Raw genomic sequence first — 17,147 nt, 5'->3', positions numbered from 1 at the left:
GCTGGCTCCGCCCAGCTGTCAGAAGCAGGCTGTCGGCCGGCCAATGGCCGGCCGCTCGGCCAGCTTTGGCTTTCAGCACGGCTCAGCGCTCGACTGAGCTGCTCGGCCGTGATCGGGAGATGTACGGGCTATTGTGAATAGCCCTACAGCACCCCCTCGGTTCTCCTGAACCGAAGGGGTCCTGGGGCCGAAGCCAGCCGACGGATCGGCCGAAGCTACGGCCAGATCCTTCGGCAGCTTTGTGAATAGACCCCTATGTTATACATTGTGTTTTATTTTTGGATTTGTAGCATTAGTGATGACTGAAATACGGATCTACCAAAGGGGCAACACTGAGTTTACAATGAAGTACAAACCTGCTATCTAATCTCCTGCTTACCAAGAAAGTGTAAGGCTTAAATGAGATACAGCAGAGAAATACAGACCATGAATTTGCTGTCCTCCTTTTAAAAACTCTAGTTGCCTATACATCTCTGATTTTAAGATATTCTGAGTCACTGAACCGAAAAAATCATGCGGTCAATAAATCAGGATGACGGCTAGGCAACAAGCATTTTCAGAAGGAGGTCACTGGTGGCATATAGAGAGCTATAGTGAGCTGTGTTAAGTACAATAACCCACACTGAACGAATTTCAAATGAACAAGATCGATTTCAGAAGATTCAATCGACTTTCTAATAATTGATGGGGTCAAATCGATGATTAATTTTGACCACAGTCAAGGAGCATGTTATAAATTCTAACAGTGAATGTGGTTTCCGTTTGGGAAACTACATTCAATCCAAAATCGAATGTTTAAGGAGAACTATGAGTTGAGTGCTTTTCACTCACCTCATAGTTTTAGCCGACATGTGACAATGAGACTGTCACAGGTCGGCTCAGTAGATCGGGAGGTGAACGAACACATAACGGCGTTCGCTCACTTCTCGATCCACCTCTTCGCTCACCTCTCCAGAGAGCCGTGACAGGGGAGGGGCTGGATTCCCCCCCTCCCCGCTCCGCCAGTGCTGACTGGCGGAACGGATGGGGGAGGGGGCGGGTACAGCTGGCTAGGCCTCTAGGTAGGCAGAGCCAGCTGGCAGAGCCATACCTTGTAGGCAGAGCCAACAAGGTATGTCGTATATCAACGTTTGTTCGAAAATCTACCTGTGTATGCCCTACTTGACAAATATGTTCAACAGGACCCCCTTCATCAGGGCTAACAGGAAACAAGCACTGTTTGATTTGGATTAGGAGTTAAATATGAATATGTACAGTATATTATTTCAGTTTGTGTAAATTCTCACTCACTATAGCGAATAAAACAAAATATTGTACGGGCTATTGTGAATCGCCCGTACAGCACCCCTTCGGTTCTACTGAACTGAAGGGGTCCTGGGGCCGAAGCAAGCCGAAGGACAGGCCGATGCTACGGCCAGATCCTTCGGCAGCTTCGTGAATAGACCCCTAAATAATATATAGAAATGAAAGGCTTAGTGCTAAAGCAAGCAATTTTGCAGCTCCGTACTTCAGGCAATGTTTTAAGGCCTTTTTTCTGAGATAGAATCATGTAAGTTGCAGTTGGAACTGTAGTGTTAATTACCAAAGTGTTTTAATATTTTTTGCGGAATTCTGTATGTGTGGCCATCAGAAGACAAAATGTGTCCCCTAGAAGTTTAGATCAGCTCAGTTCGGCCTACTGTTTTTTTTTACATTATTATTATACAGGTTTTATTTAGCGTCAACAGTTTGCGCAGCGCTTTATAATATAAGGAAGACATTACAATTACAATACAATTCAAGACAAGATGATAAGGAGGGCCCTGCCCCTGAGGGCTTACAATCTAAAAGATTGTAACATCATAGTGGAGAGGATCCTTTTCACATTGGAAATATTTGACCCTTTATTAAAGTATCAAACCCATGTTTAAGTAAATCTTTGCTTTCTTCCTTGTGAAATATGTGACCACCTAGTGTCTGTATAGGGTGTGAAGGATGTTCTTGTTCTGTTATGACCATATCGTGTCTATCGCTCTATTACAACAATGGCTTGTTAATAATAAATAACATTGGGGGAACATATATGCTGGACAACCCCAAAGATTATATTGTTTCATGTTGTATTGCTTAAAAATATATTTTAGTTACTTCCTGGTTATCATAAAACCATTAGATGTTTTTTATTATTATTATTGTTATTATTATTTTTTTGTTCCATGTTCACAAATCACCATGTCCAAGAATAGCCTACATTTTGACAGTTTTTCTGATTTCGGAAAGATGGTCGCTGTTCTAAAATGAAGTGAATGCTAAAAATATGTGAGATAAATGTGCATGTTGCTTAGTGAAAACATTTTACTTAATCTTTGATCCAAGCAGAAAAGAACTGAGTGTTCTCTCTAATGACACTTAGAAAGATCATACCATCCCTCCCACTTGGTATCATCTGTGAGAATCAGATGGAGGACAGAAATCTCTGACTTCAGTTTAAAAATAGCCAAATGCATTTCAAACTGAGTGTGCATTCCATCATATAAACAAGAACCTTGCCATTTTGTAATGCCGCAGTCTATAAAAAAGGAAGCTAGTATGAGGGCCCATTCTTTTTTTACCTACAAAATTGCAATGTGAAAAATATGACGTGAAGAGTGAGGGAGTAGCAGCACACTTATGAGGTTGTACCTCTGCTCTACCCTCCTCTCAGCTTGTTTAGAAGCAGAGACTGACAGCAATGTAATAATAATCCTGATTGCATAAGGAGAGCTGGCAACTCCAGAGCCCTACTGTGCAGGAGATTACAAAAGGCTGATATCAAGGCAGATTCAGGTAGTTATCGTAATTACACAGTATGTAAAAACATACTCAATTGCATTTAATACATACATCAGTGCATTAAATAGTGTTTTTATATCTGCCTTGTATTCAAAACTTTGGTAGTGGTAATTACATTTACTTTTATACATTTTGCAGGGGATGATTTTAGTGACTCATCAGTCAGCATAAATGTCTAACAGTCTCAGAATGTAGGATTATTGCTTCACTCCACTGAAGTTTTTGTATCATTAAGTTACTTTCAAATTAGTAACATTTTTCATGATTGCACCGTTCTGTCTGATCCCTAGCTCTTTATTTCTTATAGTTATGTAATAAATATATATATTTCTTACTAAAATATTTTTTACTAAAACAAGCAGTGGTCTGTAGTTGATCATAGTAGCCAGTCAGATGAAATAATTTATCAGTTTAGAGTGGTCTGATTGGTCAGCATGGTTTGCAGATTGTTGGCTTAAAGAGTATTTATACCCGCAATGGATTCCTTCAGCTTGAGTTACGAATGCTAGCACTCAAATTTCATCCTGTTTTCCCTGTTCTAAAGCTTGGCCAAAACTGGATTGTCCAAAAGGCAACATAGGCAGGAGATTAGGGCAAAGTGGATGTCCTGGGGGCTATAACATTCATGCTTCTGCAGTAAACCAGGGAGATAAAGGGGTCTATTCATAACGGCGTTCAGCTCACTTCACTTCAGGTCGGTCTTTCACTCGGCTGCCTATGGCAGCTTAGTGAATAGACCCCAAAGTAATTAGTCTATGCTGTGTACCTGCCTTTCCCTGTCTGATGGGTAGTTGCCATGCTGGCTCAGACAATGTCAATGGGGTGGCATTTCTGTGCCTATTTTAATTCATATGGTAATCAAAGGGCTAGAGGGCCAAAGGGTGTGTTGTGGTACATGCAGCATTTCCGCCAAGTAAAGTAATTTTAAATGCTACTGGGTCAGTTTCCTTGAAGCTTTACTGCAAGAACAGATAACAAATAGAAATTAAAGTTTTGCCAAGCTTTCCAGCTGGGCTCATCCTTTAGATAAGCTTTATGTCTCTGGGATTTGTAGTCCAGAGCATTACAAAGGGATAGAGGGCTTTTGCCTTACTTTGGACCTTTCTGCCTTAATCCATCTCTGAGCTCGGCTCTTTAGCACGTGCCTATAGTTGTCACCAACTTTGGTGTTTCACATTTTTTCAGGGAAATAAAAAATACGGTGGCAGGTAAAAACATTCTCTAGTGGATTGCTTATAGACCTATGAGGATTTTCAGGATTGTGGCGACAAGGAATTTACCTTTACAGCTAAGCATCTGGCCTTTCATGTCTTGCTCCATGGAGTAGCTCTTTAATATGTGGATATTTAATATACAATTAGCTGCAGCGGGAATTCTCTTTGTACAGAAGGTGCACCTGCGGGCAAATGCTAGGTGATAGGATCCATACTGTTGTTCATCTGCACCACCTTTATGAATTTTGGGGGCCTTCAAAAGCACAGGGACACCATTCAGAGGTTTACTATAGATGCTTTATCATGGCGTAAGGATCATTATGGTACCAGGCTCAGACAAGACAACATTTCATTTTGTCCGTAAAGAACCTTGTGTAAAGCAGATTTTGGTTTGTTTTCTTTTTCTAGTGCTTTGTTTGATGATTTATTTTTCTTGTTCCTCATTTCAGATGTGATGCATGGTCAAACTCTGACAAGTCCCTTGAACAGACCTCATGCGATGATGTTTTTCTTGACTGCTTACCGTCCCAACATCCTCTTAACCAGACACTTTACAATGTAAACTTTCACCACCACAATCATATGCAATCTCCAACCATCATTGCGGTCAAAGATCTAGAATCAAATGGTTCCACCAGTGACTTTTCTTCTTCTTCCCCTCTTCTGGGTCCCTCATTATCACAGACATTTTCCATTGAAAAAAACCATAGTGGACTCAGTGAAAGTGAGAGCTTACCTATCACTCCACCACCAAGACCGCCAAAGCCAAACCATTTTCCCGAAGCAAGGCCTGAAGTGATTTCCAGTGGAATCATTCAGAATGGACATTGTTTATCTGGAATGGTGCCAAGAAGAATCTCGCTATCGAGTCTGGACAATGTTAGGAACTGGAAAGGTAAACATGGATTTTATCTGAATGACTGAGGCTTTGCCTAAAACAGTTATAGGTCACATGTCATTATATGCATATCAGTTATGTGTGATGAAAAACGTTACATGGTTAGTCAGGTTGAAAAAAGACACAAGTCCATCGAGTTCAACCTATAGAGATGTACGTTGAAAGTGATGGTTCTTTCCTGAAATTAAAGCAATTATATGGTAGTATTTAAATTAGCTGATGGAAATATTTTTCTTTTGTTAACTTGCATGATAAATTAAGAAAATCTAGATTTTATTTATAAAACATTTTGCCATTAGTCATATGGAGCCTTTATAGAGGTTGAGCCAGTAAATAAAAAATAAATCTTTAATGAGAACCTAATTGTTGATCTTGTGAGTAAATGTCATGGTACCTACAGGTACATCTTGTGCAGGGCTTCCTAATGACCTGCCAAATGTATTTCTGCATAGCCATGTGGCTGGTGCAGGAGGGCAAGAGAGAATTAGTTATGCATGAGGTTGTGAGAATGTTAGGCAGGGTTCACACCTAGGCGTATTGAATATGCGCGATTCGCGATAAAAAAACGCGCGACAAACGCCCGTTTCCGAGGGCTACTTGGCTGTATCCCAATGGAAACGCGAGACCAAAACGCCCCAAAGAAGTACATGTACTTCTTTGGGCGTAGGCCGTTTTGTATCGTGTTCGGACGGGCGGAAATATGGCAAGGTGTGAACCAGACCCATTGAATACAATGGGATTTAGATGTCTGAGCGTTTTGTAGAGCGTTCGTCGAGCGTTGAACGCGCTACAAAACGTTCAGGTGTGAACCAGGCCTTACAGTCAGAATTGGTGACGATAATGACTTCTTTCACGTGACCTCTCTGAAATTCTGTGATTTACAGCACATTGGTGAAAGTGTCCAGAAGATGAAATAATGGGGTCTGCATAGACAAATGATTCTGACATTAGTATTTATTCACTGGTGAGCTGCTTTATACTGATTTATGTTTGGCAACCTTTTGTAAAAAAGCAGCATGGCAAGCGTTTTGTAGCTTAGCATTGTCATTAATGAATACTGATTACATGGAAGCTCTAAATAGAAAATGATTTCACTTTTTAAGGCAGCATTATAATGATCCATATTGTAAAGGGCAAAATATGCACTGAGAGTTTAGTACCCACAGTTTTCTTGATACTACATAGAAGCCAGGAAATAAAACAATATACACCAACAAAATTTGTGTGAAATACTAACCGATAATGTGATTGTCAAGAAACATCGTACGTATTGTAATGCACATGTTCTAGGCACAAAAGAAACCTGTTTCATATGTCTGAGATTACATTTAAAGGAGAACTATGGGGTGAGTGAATTACTGTATATGCCGGCATATAAGACGGGTTTTTAGACCCAAAAACACTGGCCAAAAATCGGGGGTCGTCTTATACGCCGGGTATTCTGTATGTAGCTTCGGCTACATACAGTATACCTCGCTGAGCCAATCACGGCAGGCTTTGTATTAATGAATACAAAGCCTGTATTAATGAATTCAAAGCCTGCCATGATTGGCTCAGCGCTAAGCCAATCACGGCAGGCTTTGTATTAATGAATGCAAAGCCTGTATTAATGAATGCAAAGCCTGCCGTGATTGGCTCAGCACTGAGCCAATCACGGCAGCCTTTGTATTAATGAGTACAAACCCTGCTCAGCGCGGTATACTGTATGTAGCTGAAGGACGGAAGATGGAAGACGCTGCGGGGATCGTGGACAAGGTGAGAGACTGTAATCCCGAGTGTGGCTCGGGGTTACCACTTATGGTACTGAAAATGAACCCCGAGCCACACTCGGGAATACCGCCATGGAGGTTAGTGGGTGCATTTAAACATTATTTTGGGCTATACTCGTCTTATACGACGAGTATAGCCCAAAACCTATATTTTAACACAAAAAGTAGGGGATCGTCTTATATGCCGAGTCGTCTTATACGCCGGCAAATACGGTACACTCATTCCCATAGTTAGAGCCGACATGTGACATTGAAACTCAAGTCGGCTCTATTGATCGGGAAGTGAGTGAAAACATACAGCCACTCGCTGACTTCCCAATCATCCCCCTGACAATCACCGCTCCCCATAGGGATTCCCCACTCATCTCTCTGATCCTCCAGCGCTGACTGGAGGGATGGACGAGGAGGTGGCGGGCATAGCAGGCTCTGCCTCTAGATAGCTCTGGAGGCTCTGCCTCTGCCGCTATATACTGAGTTTTGGGTCACGGGGGGAGGTTAGTATATGTCCTCCCATGACCCTAAAGAGAACTATGGGGAAAAAAGGTTACCCCATGGTTCTCCTTTAAGTAGCATGTCTGGATGATATTTTAAGAGTCCAAAGTTAATTGTAAGGGAATTAAATTAAGTGATTTAATGATGACAAGATTGAATGCTCTGATGAATTATAATTATTATTATATAGGATTTATATAGCGCCAACAGTTTGCGCACCGCTTTACAATATAAGGAAGACATTACAATCACAATACAAATCAAGACAAGATGGTAAGGAGGGCCCTGCCCGTGAGGGCTTACAATCTAAAAGGGAGGGAGAAGTGATACATGAGGAGGTAGCTGTGTGGGGATGAATTGTTTGAGACCATGATGGTACAGTGGTTAGGTTGAGGTGGGATAGGCTTCCCCAAAGAGATGAGTCTTAAGGGATCATCTAAAGGCAGTCAAGGTGGGAGATAGACGGACAGGTTGGGGTAAAGAGTTCCAGAGGATGGGAGAGACTCTAGAGAAGGCCTGGAGGCGAGTATGGGAGGAGTTGAAGAGTGGAGGGGACGGTTAGGGTGATATTTTGAGACAAGGTTTGAGATATAGCCAGGGGCAGAGTTGTGGTTGGCTTTGCAAGTGACTGTTAATATTTTGATTTTTTTCCTTTGGGCGAGTGGAAGCCAGTGTAGGGATTGACAGAGGGGGGTTGCACACAATGAGCGGTTGGTTAGGTGGATGAGTGTAGCAGCTGCATTCATGATAGACTGAAGGGGGGATAGCCTGTGTAGTGGAAGGCCAATGAGGAGGGAGTTGCAATAGTCAAGACAAGATATAACAAGTGAGTGGATGAGTAATTTTGCGGTTTCTTTGGTGAGGAAGGGGCTTATTTTGGAGATGTTGCGAAGGTGAAGGCGGCAGGATTTAGATAGTGATTGGATGTGGGGAAGAAAGGTGAGGTCCGCGTCAAGGAGGACACCTAGGACCTTGGCATGGGGGGAGGGATGGATAGTTGTGTTATCAATCTCAACTGAAATGTTGGGGGAAGGTGCACGCGCAGGAGGAAATATCAAGAGCTCGGTTTTTGAAAGGTTGAGTTTTGTGACATCTAGACGGATATGTCAGTTAGTAGAATAGTAGCACGCAAGAACACTGAGGGGGTGAGTTGTGGAGTGGAAAGATAGATTTGAGTGTCATCGGCATAGAGATGGTATTGGAAGCCTTGTGAGGTTATTAACTGACCAAGGGAGAAAGTGTTGATGGAGAAGAGAAGCGGTCCAAGGACAGAGCCTTGGGGGACCCCTACAGAAAGAGGAAGAGGAGGGGAGGATTTAGATTTGTAGTTGACACTAAAGGAGCGCATAGCTAGGTAGGAGGAGAACGAATGGAGAGAATGAATGATTTTAAACAGAATTCTGACAGTGTATGGCCAACTTAAAAACAGACTGTGCTGATCACGTATAATTGTGCAATTACTAGAGGGAGAAAGAACACTTCCAGGCAAAGGGCTGATGGATATTTGAAGTATCTGAGAGGTCACTGTTTACCTTCCCTGAAAACACTGACAGGGTTATTCACAAAAGGGGGAAGAGTTTGGAGAAGACAGGAGAAAATGTACAATCTAGGACAACATAGCTGATTTGGAAAAATTCTCCAATTCAGCTCACTTTCCAGTTCAGCTATGTTGTCCTAGATTGTTCACTGCTCCTGCCTTCCCCAAACTCTTCACCCTTCTGTGAATAACCCTGTGAGTTTGCACCATGCATGCTTTAAGCAATGTGTGTGATCATTCAAATGTAATTCAGCCACTGACAGCTGTAAAAGGCTTTGATTGATGTTTATGGTTTGATGAGCACTGTTTGTGACATTGTTCTGTCTGAAATTCCACATACTCGTTGCTAAATATAACACTTGGCTGCATGCAGTTCAGCATCAAGTGGTATTTCTTGTGATTCTCACATAGTAAAAGCAGAGTTTATTACCTAAGAGTCACTTTTATTTCTTGTATTGAGTAGATTAAGGCAGTGCTGCCAAACCCATCTGTCACGTGTAAGAAAAGTTTGTATTGGTTTCCACATATAAGAAAGAGTTTTCAGTATGTAGTCTGCACTTTGAAAATTCCATTTGGATGGTGAGTGGATGATATGGGTCAAAACAACATTTTGGGCCCACTCACCCATGTAAATTCCAGTTGGATGGTGGGTGGATAATATGGGTTAGAACAACATTTTGGGCCCCATCAGCCATGTTAAAGCACAAAACTATTGTAGGTGCATTGTGTTGCGGTTCATTTTAAATGTACCTGGCTGAAGCATCGCAGCTAATATGCATTCTAGTGCATTGCAGTGCACAGATGTGAACTAGTTGTACTAGCTGTAGACTGCAAAAACACAGATCTCCTCAACATGCTGTAAACATTCTTGCGTAGTGTGACTGGGCTCTTTCTTCTTAACACTTCTTAAGAATCTAGTTTCCTTGAGTCTTGTGTATGAGTAATATCATAACAAGGCATTTCCACACCAGAAGTGAATTCCTATACAAATTATTCCATGTAAATCAGCTCTTGCCACTGCTAGACTGCTGCGGACTTCTATGTGATGATGTATCTCACCAGTTCCAGATTCTAGCTTTGAAACTCCTTCACTAACTGTCTTATTGTACCCCAGTTTGGCAGACATCATCTTAAAGGCGAGACAACACTGCCAATCGCTCCACAAACATCCAAATCCCGCAATTTGCAAATAGCTCTGTGTGTGGAACCCAGGTGACATCATTGACCGTGTATGTTCATGACCATATTTTGTCAATGACATGATCCCTGTCCCATTTGTTTACCATCAAGTCAGTGGGGCTGTATCGGAAGTGAGGATAATGGGATACAGAAGTGCTAACTGCTTAATGACAGATCCCCATTAATTCTAAAGGAGTGCATGTAGGGCTGCAGCTAACGATTATTTTCATAATCGATTAGTTGGCCGATTATTAAGTTCGATTAATTGGTTAATCGGATAAAAAAGAAAAAAAAAGGCTCCAGTGATGGACTACTAGTTTGTATTGAGATTGTAGTCCATCACCGGAGCAAGCTTGGCGCGGTGGAAGTAAAAAAAAAGTGTGGTGTGCAATATAGTACATTATACAGCGGCGCAGTGCAGAATGGCCGCAACGGGAGCAGCGTGTGACGTGCGGCTCAGGCCGCATGTGGAGCCCCGAACAGGCAAATCAATCGATAGCCGACGAATCGACGATCGAAAACGTTGCCAACGTTTTCAATCGTCGATTTTAATCGACTAAATCGATTAACTGTTGCAGCTCTAAGTGCATGCCACTGCTCCGCAACATCACATGCAGGTTTAATGCATCCCCAAAGCACGTTATGCAAAATATTTTTATATTTTCAATGTTAAAAGACCCTCTCACCACTGAATAGCAATTATAACATGTTTTGTTGCACTAGTACATGTCCCTCATGGCAATGACCAGTTGCTGAAAATAACAAGATTATGCTCCCATAGACTTCACTGGGGTTCAGGACTATGTTTGGGTTTAGCAGATTTTTTGCTGAGCTTACTAAACCTTCTGTCAACCGAACTTTGCCTGGTTCACCTAGTTATGTGGTAAAGCAGCTGTGCCAGTGCCTTTTTCCACCATTGACAATTATGATATGGCAAAATAACCAAATACACTTCTACTTTTTAAAATTCATCCAGATGTATATTACATAGTTGCATAGTTGCATAGTGTCCTGGTCCTGCAGGCTGTCCCACAGGATCCAGGGCACTTAGCACTTTGCAGAGCGGCAGTTGGATGCCAAGTGTGGGAATGTGCATTCTATAGAAAGGCATTGGGAATGCTCACTCTACATTCCAGCACTGTAGTTGCGAAAGTTGGACGGTGTGATCTCCCTTCCGAGAGTCACACTATAAGGCTTATTTTGCACCAGTGATTTGGAGCTTATTGTACTGCTACCAACAGCATCAATGGGGCTTATTTTATCCCACTGCTATATGTTTTGTCTGAAACATAACAAAGTATAGGGGGAAAGGTGTGAGAATACAAGCCTCTTCTCAACTCAACTCTACACACATACACATGCATAATCACACACAGACACACAAAGGTTGAACTTGATGGACCTGTGTCTTTATTCAACCTCAAATACTATGTAACTATGCAGCTCCTTCAATTGTTCCTCCTAATTGTTTCCAGATGCTGCATGCTATGATATTAGGGCCCGTTCACACCAAATGTGTTAGTTCCAGAGCTGTAGCTGCTGGAACGCACCGCAATCACTCACAAAACTTCCCCCTGCGGGAGGGGGTGTGGCGGTGCATTGAATTCAATGGCACCGCAGCCACACACTCCGCCCGCAGTGCGATCGGACGAGTGGCAAAACATTGCCTGCGTTCCGTTCCACTGCAAATGCAAAAAATGCTGCTTGCTCTATTTTTTGCGTTTGGAATGGAATGCAGGCAATGTTTTGCCACGTGTCCGATCGCACTGCGGGCAGGGGGGCGTGAAAGCAGTGCCATTGAATTCAATGCAGCATGTTGCAATGCAGTACACTGCATTGCAATGTACTGTATTTCAGCTATCACTTTTTGGTAAGTTTTTCTATTTTGCATAAATCCAATTACTTATGGTAGTAGCGCTTCTATCCCCATTTTTTGTTCTCCTTGACAAATGTCGGACACCCCGGTCTGCATTCCTAGAAGCTGCACACCTAGCGCGAAAAACCCATACCCAATCACCCTCACCCTCGTGGTAGCGCTGTATCAGGGGGTCACAGATATGTAGATAGATAAAGGGGTCATAGATATGTGGTGGGGGGGCGTGGGGGATAGTAGTTGTGTACAGCTATTTCATGCTTTTTCTTGTAATTAGATGCATAGAACTGAACAAAGTGTTGCTTTGTGACATTTCAATGAAGTAAAAAAACAAAGGGAAGGGTTACAGTGAAATGCACTGTTGACACCGCATCATCACTGTTGACACAGCGCACACCAGTGCCTGGCTGTTATTTTTCTGTAGTTACATTAGAAATATGTCTTATCTGTATTCATTAGCGCCAGCCAAGGCATTGGCCTATACACATACAGCACAGCAATGAAGTAATAAAATGAACTAGGATCACACTAATCCAGCACGTTATTATTCTGAGTTGCCCCACTGAAGCGGCGGCCATATTGAGTGGGGCACGTGAGATTAATAACGTGCTGGATTAGTGTGATCCTAGTTCATTTTATTACTTCATCGCTGTGCTGTATGTGTATAGGCCAATGTAGTTGGATCTGTATGTGCGTTATAATTAATCGAAATTAATCGATTAATCGATTTAAAAAAAAAACATTTTGATTAATCGAACACGAAAATATTTTAATCATTACCAGCCCTACTAATTTGTATTGGATGCAGGAGAAGATGCGGCCAGTGTGCTCTCTAGAGTTTTGCTGCCCTCTCTGCATTCATATCACAGGCTGGCTGTATTCCATGGTCAGGCATCAAATGGCAGGCAGCAATGACTGCACACAGTCATGGAGTTTCTGGGAATTCTACTAATGTGATGACACCATTGATCAGGAAGCACTTTCATAATCAAACATGCTCATTGCTTCCACTTGGCCTTATGTCTCACATTCTATTTAAAATCATTTAGCTCAAACTAACATTTTTAATATCCACCGGAATAAAGGTTATCTTTGTGTATAATTATAACTGGTATTGTTTTCTGCTTCTTGCTATGGTATAGAGTTAGTTAAAAAACAATCAGTTTATTCTTGCATATTCTCCCTTGCAGGTGATGTGGAAGACTGCTCATTACGAAGTAGGGACAAGAGGCTCAGCTTAAATCTGGTTGGTATAATACATCATTGTTATTACATGGCTTCGCAGCTCTATATACCTCCTGTGTTCTTTATAAACGTTACTTGCTGTTCCTGTGGGGGGTTTTTATTTTATACTCTAGAAATGCAGCAGGAAGATTGAGACTCTCGTGCTATATAAGTCACACTATAGTTAGTTTAAAAAAAAAAAAAGCTACTAGAATTTTAAGAGCAATGGCTTAATAAGATGTTTGGGTCTCATTTTTTGTATGCCAGGCCTCACGAGATAGGTCCACCTGACAGTTCTTGAAAATGGAGAGTTTGTCTGAATCCCCTGTGGAGTCATGTGAAAAGTGTATCTTCCAACTTATAACCTGCTCTGGCCAGCTTCACTGCAACTCTGCATGTGACGCTGTTTGCTTTCATTCGGTTTTATTGGGCATTAAAGGAGCTGAGAGATTAACAGGGCTAGTCACAAAAGGGTGAAAATTTTGAAGAAGGCACGAGAAGTGAACAATCTAGGACAGGGGTGCTCATTAGGTAGATCGCGATCTACCAGTCGATCGCAAAGCAAACACTGGTAGATCGTGATCGGCTGTGTCCTGCCCTCCCGCGGTGCTCATGCAGCTGCTGGCTGAATGGGTCAGACGCTGCAGACAGGAACGGCGGGACACCTCTCTCCATTTGCAAAGACGGCCACATTCGGCCACACGAGCACCGGGGGAGGACAGGACGTCAGCACATGAGAGGAGACCCGGGAAGCTGCTGCATTGGAGGTAAGAAAAGACAGACAGGGGAGAGACAACAGTGAGAGAGAAGAGAGACAGCAGAGAAAGTTAGAGAAGAGACAGAAGAGAGAGAGACAGCAGAGAGACAGCAGAGAAAGTGGGAGAAGAGACCGCAGAGAGAGAGAAGAGTGACAACAGAGAAAGTGAGAGAAGAGACCGCAGAGAGAGAGAAGAGACAGCAGATAGAAAAGGGAGAGAGCAAGAGAGAGAGCGAGGAGAGAGAGAGAAGAGACGACCAAGAGAGAGGACCAATCAGGCAGCTAGCATTTTCAGACGAAGGTCAGCAGTGGAAGCCCCCATATTACTCAGTAAATGTATGCTTTAAAAATACAGTGCCACCAGCAACATTTTTAGAATGTAGTAGAGGCTCCTTGTGGCCAGCTGTGGAATTACATTCAATGTGCCCGTGAGCTGAAGTTCTTCTTCCAGTATTTCCGCTTTATTTTCTTTTGCTCAAGAATTTAAAATAACATTGATCCAGTGATGGGGGAAGAATGTATTCTACAGAGTGGCAGAGAAGAAGTGGGTAGTGAAAGGACTTCATATGAATTGTGTTTGAATTTGCATGTTTGCTATAAACTGTTGCAAGCACAGCAATTTTACATTTGTCAAAAAATTAGCCAGGAGTGTCACTATTTTCCTCTGGGTTTCTGGACAAAATCAGGACCTCACAATTAGCTAATTGTCCATAACACCCCAATATGCCTGCTGATGAAGTGCTTGGCAGACTGAAGGTGAACTACAAAGATGTAATATCCCCTACAGAGAATCTTGTCATTACGATACCAGATCCATCCTGAGAAATATGTTACTACATGGATATGATCCTAATCACCCCCCGACCTTCATAAGGGGTTTTCCAGTTTCAAGAAGATGTGAACTAGCAGTGGTCTGTAATTCAGCACCTCTATGGATGAGGTATTTGTAGCCTTAAAAAAAGCAGTTCGAAGACTGTGACTGATTTTTCATGTGACCTAGCAATTTTCAGCTGATTATGTTTAAGTCTTAGTAGGGTGTCAATGGGAAAACTCTTCCACTGGTCCTCTTTGGGAGACAGAGGCAGGAATCTTTTCCTCCAGATTTCACATATTTCATTTTGTGTATTGGTTATTATTAATTGTATTGGTATTGGTTATTGGTTATTATTATTAATAATAGTATTCAGGTTTTTCATGGTCATACCACAATCACATATTATGACATCACAAAGATATACTGTATATACTGTATACGTAAAATAATTATTGAAATTATTGTTTGCTGTGGATATTTGATTTTTATTATTATCTATGACTACTGTAGTTCCTATAAGTTTTTTTGTTTTTTTTTAATAACAACCCAGTATTGATAATAACACATTTATATTACTTACCAGATGTCTATTTCGTTTTTTTAGCCCAGGTTTACGCCACAACATTCCTTTGCTTCAGATTGCTCAGATGATAGCTATGTCCCCATGAACCCAAATGCTTCCCCACCATGTTCAGAGTCAGACTGTAGCACAGATGGGTATATACCTATGAGCCCAGTAACTGCAACGTTCAACTTCCCAGCATCCGTTAACGCAAAGGTTTCCAGCCCTTTGCCAGATCTTCCCGTAGACCTGGAACCCCCTCCTGTAAACCGGGACCTCAAGCCACGAAGAAAGAGTAAGTCAAGTTGCATTGCTGTGTTGTGCATGTTACAAACATAGAACTGTTATGTTACCTTTTCAGCTCTAACATATGGTATACCATTTCTAAAATAAAGCCCAATTCAAAACATTTAGGAGGTTATTCACAAAGCTGCCGAAGGTAGCCGAGTGAATAATCCAGCAGAAGTGAAGTGAGCGAACGACGTTCGGCTATTCATTCTGGCTCAGTACGGCTGATTTCAGCTGCACATCGGCGGAAATCAGCCATACATCGGCTGCCTTCAGCTGAGACAAAGTGCAGAGGGAAGCTCCAGCAGCTCACTCACTATCGTTCGCCCCTATTCTCTTAGGGGGTGAACGGCAGTGAGTGAATAGCCGAATGCTGCTGAGCGGCATTTGCTCGGTTATTCTGCTCGGTACCTCCGAGGAACCAAGCTGATTAGCAAAACAGTTAAATGAATGGAAAAAAAAAATAGTTGAAAAAATATTTAGAAAATGTAAACATATAGTAAAATAAAAAAAGAAAGATATTTTAAAGAAAAGAAAAAAACAATTGGGCAGAGCTAGTGGTGACAGCTAGCTCCACCCAACTGTTTCTTATTGGCCGGCACCTGCAAGAGTCATCTAGCAGGTTCCCGACCTATGAATAACAACTGGGCGGAGCTGGCCGTGACGTCCCAGTTATTGTTTAATGACAGATCAGCGTTCCCAGGTTGTTTGGGGACGCTGATCTGTCATTACAACTGGGCGGAGCCAGCCATGAGATCACAGCTGGCTCCGCCCAGCTGTCATTTGCCGGCTGAGCCACTCGGCCGCCTTCGGCTACTGTACAGGCTATTGACAATAACCCGTACAGTAGCCCTTCGGTTCGACTGAACCGCTCCGGCGGCCAAAGAGAGCCGAAGGAACAGCCAAAGCTACGGCTGGATCCTTCGGTTTTTTAGTGAGTTACCCCCTTCATTTTTGGACAAAGTAGGGTAGGGTTGGAAGGTGTTTATTGCTACCTTGGTCTCCTTCAAGTAGATGCCTCCTCACTTTCTACCTTGCTGACAGAGAGGGACACGTGCTTGGAAATCAATCCAATGTGGACACCAGCAGCACAAAAACCTTTTTAGTGGTATGGAGAAAAGTTACAAGTTCTGTCAGGTTGGTGGGTCACTGGAACAATAAAACCTGGCAAAAGTTATTGCTCTTCCCATCTATTTTTGAAACAAATTGAAAGAAAAACACATTTTTGAATGAAGTTGGGCTTTAAATTTCAATTTTTTTAAATTATAGAATTATAATTTATACAAGAATTCAGCTTAATAGAGATTTGGGCACCAATATATACATTTATGAGCTATAAAAATAAAAGTGTTTTTGCAGATGTGTTTTTGCAGAAAAGTGTTAATGCAATGAATCCAGGTTAGAAGGAAATATTAACAAACTTGAAGTCTCAAAGATGAATTATTAGATGACATTTATAACTACAGACCTTCAGTGGTTAGAAGATAGTGAGATTATACAAGGAATTTGTTTACTCAAAATAATACTGCCACAATTAGGTGATAATCTGACCACATATGGAGAGAAAATGATTGAACCAGACCCTCAACAATCACTCGGATAACAATCAAATGAGTTGGAACATGTTAGGCCAGGGCCGTCTTTAATACTGATTGGACCCTGGGCAAACATTTTCTTGGGCCCCCAACTCCAATCCACCCCGACCCCCTAACCAACCCTAACCAACCCC

The 17,147-nt window shown here is 42.1% G+C and overlaps 1 protein-coding gene across 1 annotated transcript in view; it reads left to right on the top strand.

Moving 5' to 3' along the window:
• Window positions 1–17,147, top strand: part of LOC108788550 (GRB2-associated-binding protein 3-like) — a 99,686-nt gene that overhangs the window by 73,104 nt on the left and 9,435 nt on the right. Inside the window, exons 4-6 of the mRNA XM_018558338.1 lie at window positions 4,475–4,920; window positions 12,964–13,019; window positions 15,173–15,425. Of these exons, the coding sequence (XP_018413840.1) occupies window positions 4,475–4,920; window positions 12,964–13,019; window positions 15,173–15,425 (755 nt within the window). The remainder of the gene's footprint in view (window positions 1–4,474; window positions 4,921–12,963; window positions 13,020–15,172; window positions 15,426–17,147) is intronic.

Source organism: Nanorana parkeri, unplaced genomic scaffold (genome assembly GCF_000935625.1).
Source record: "Nanorana parkeri isolate BGI_ZX_2015 unplaced genomic scaffold, ASM93562v1 scaffold332, whole genome shotgun sequence".
Taxonomy (NCBI): domain Eukaryota; kingdom Metazoa; phylum Chordata; class Amphibia; order Anura; family Dicroglossidae; genus Nanorana; species Nanorana parkeri.
This window is presented reverse-complemented; position numbering and strand designations above follow the sequence as displayed.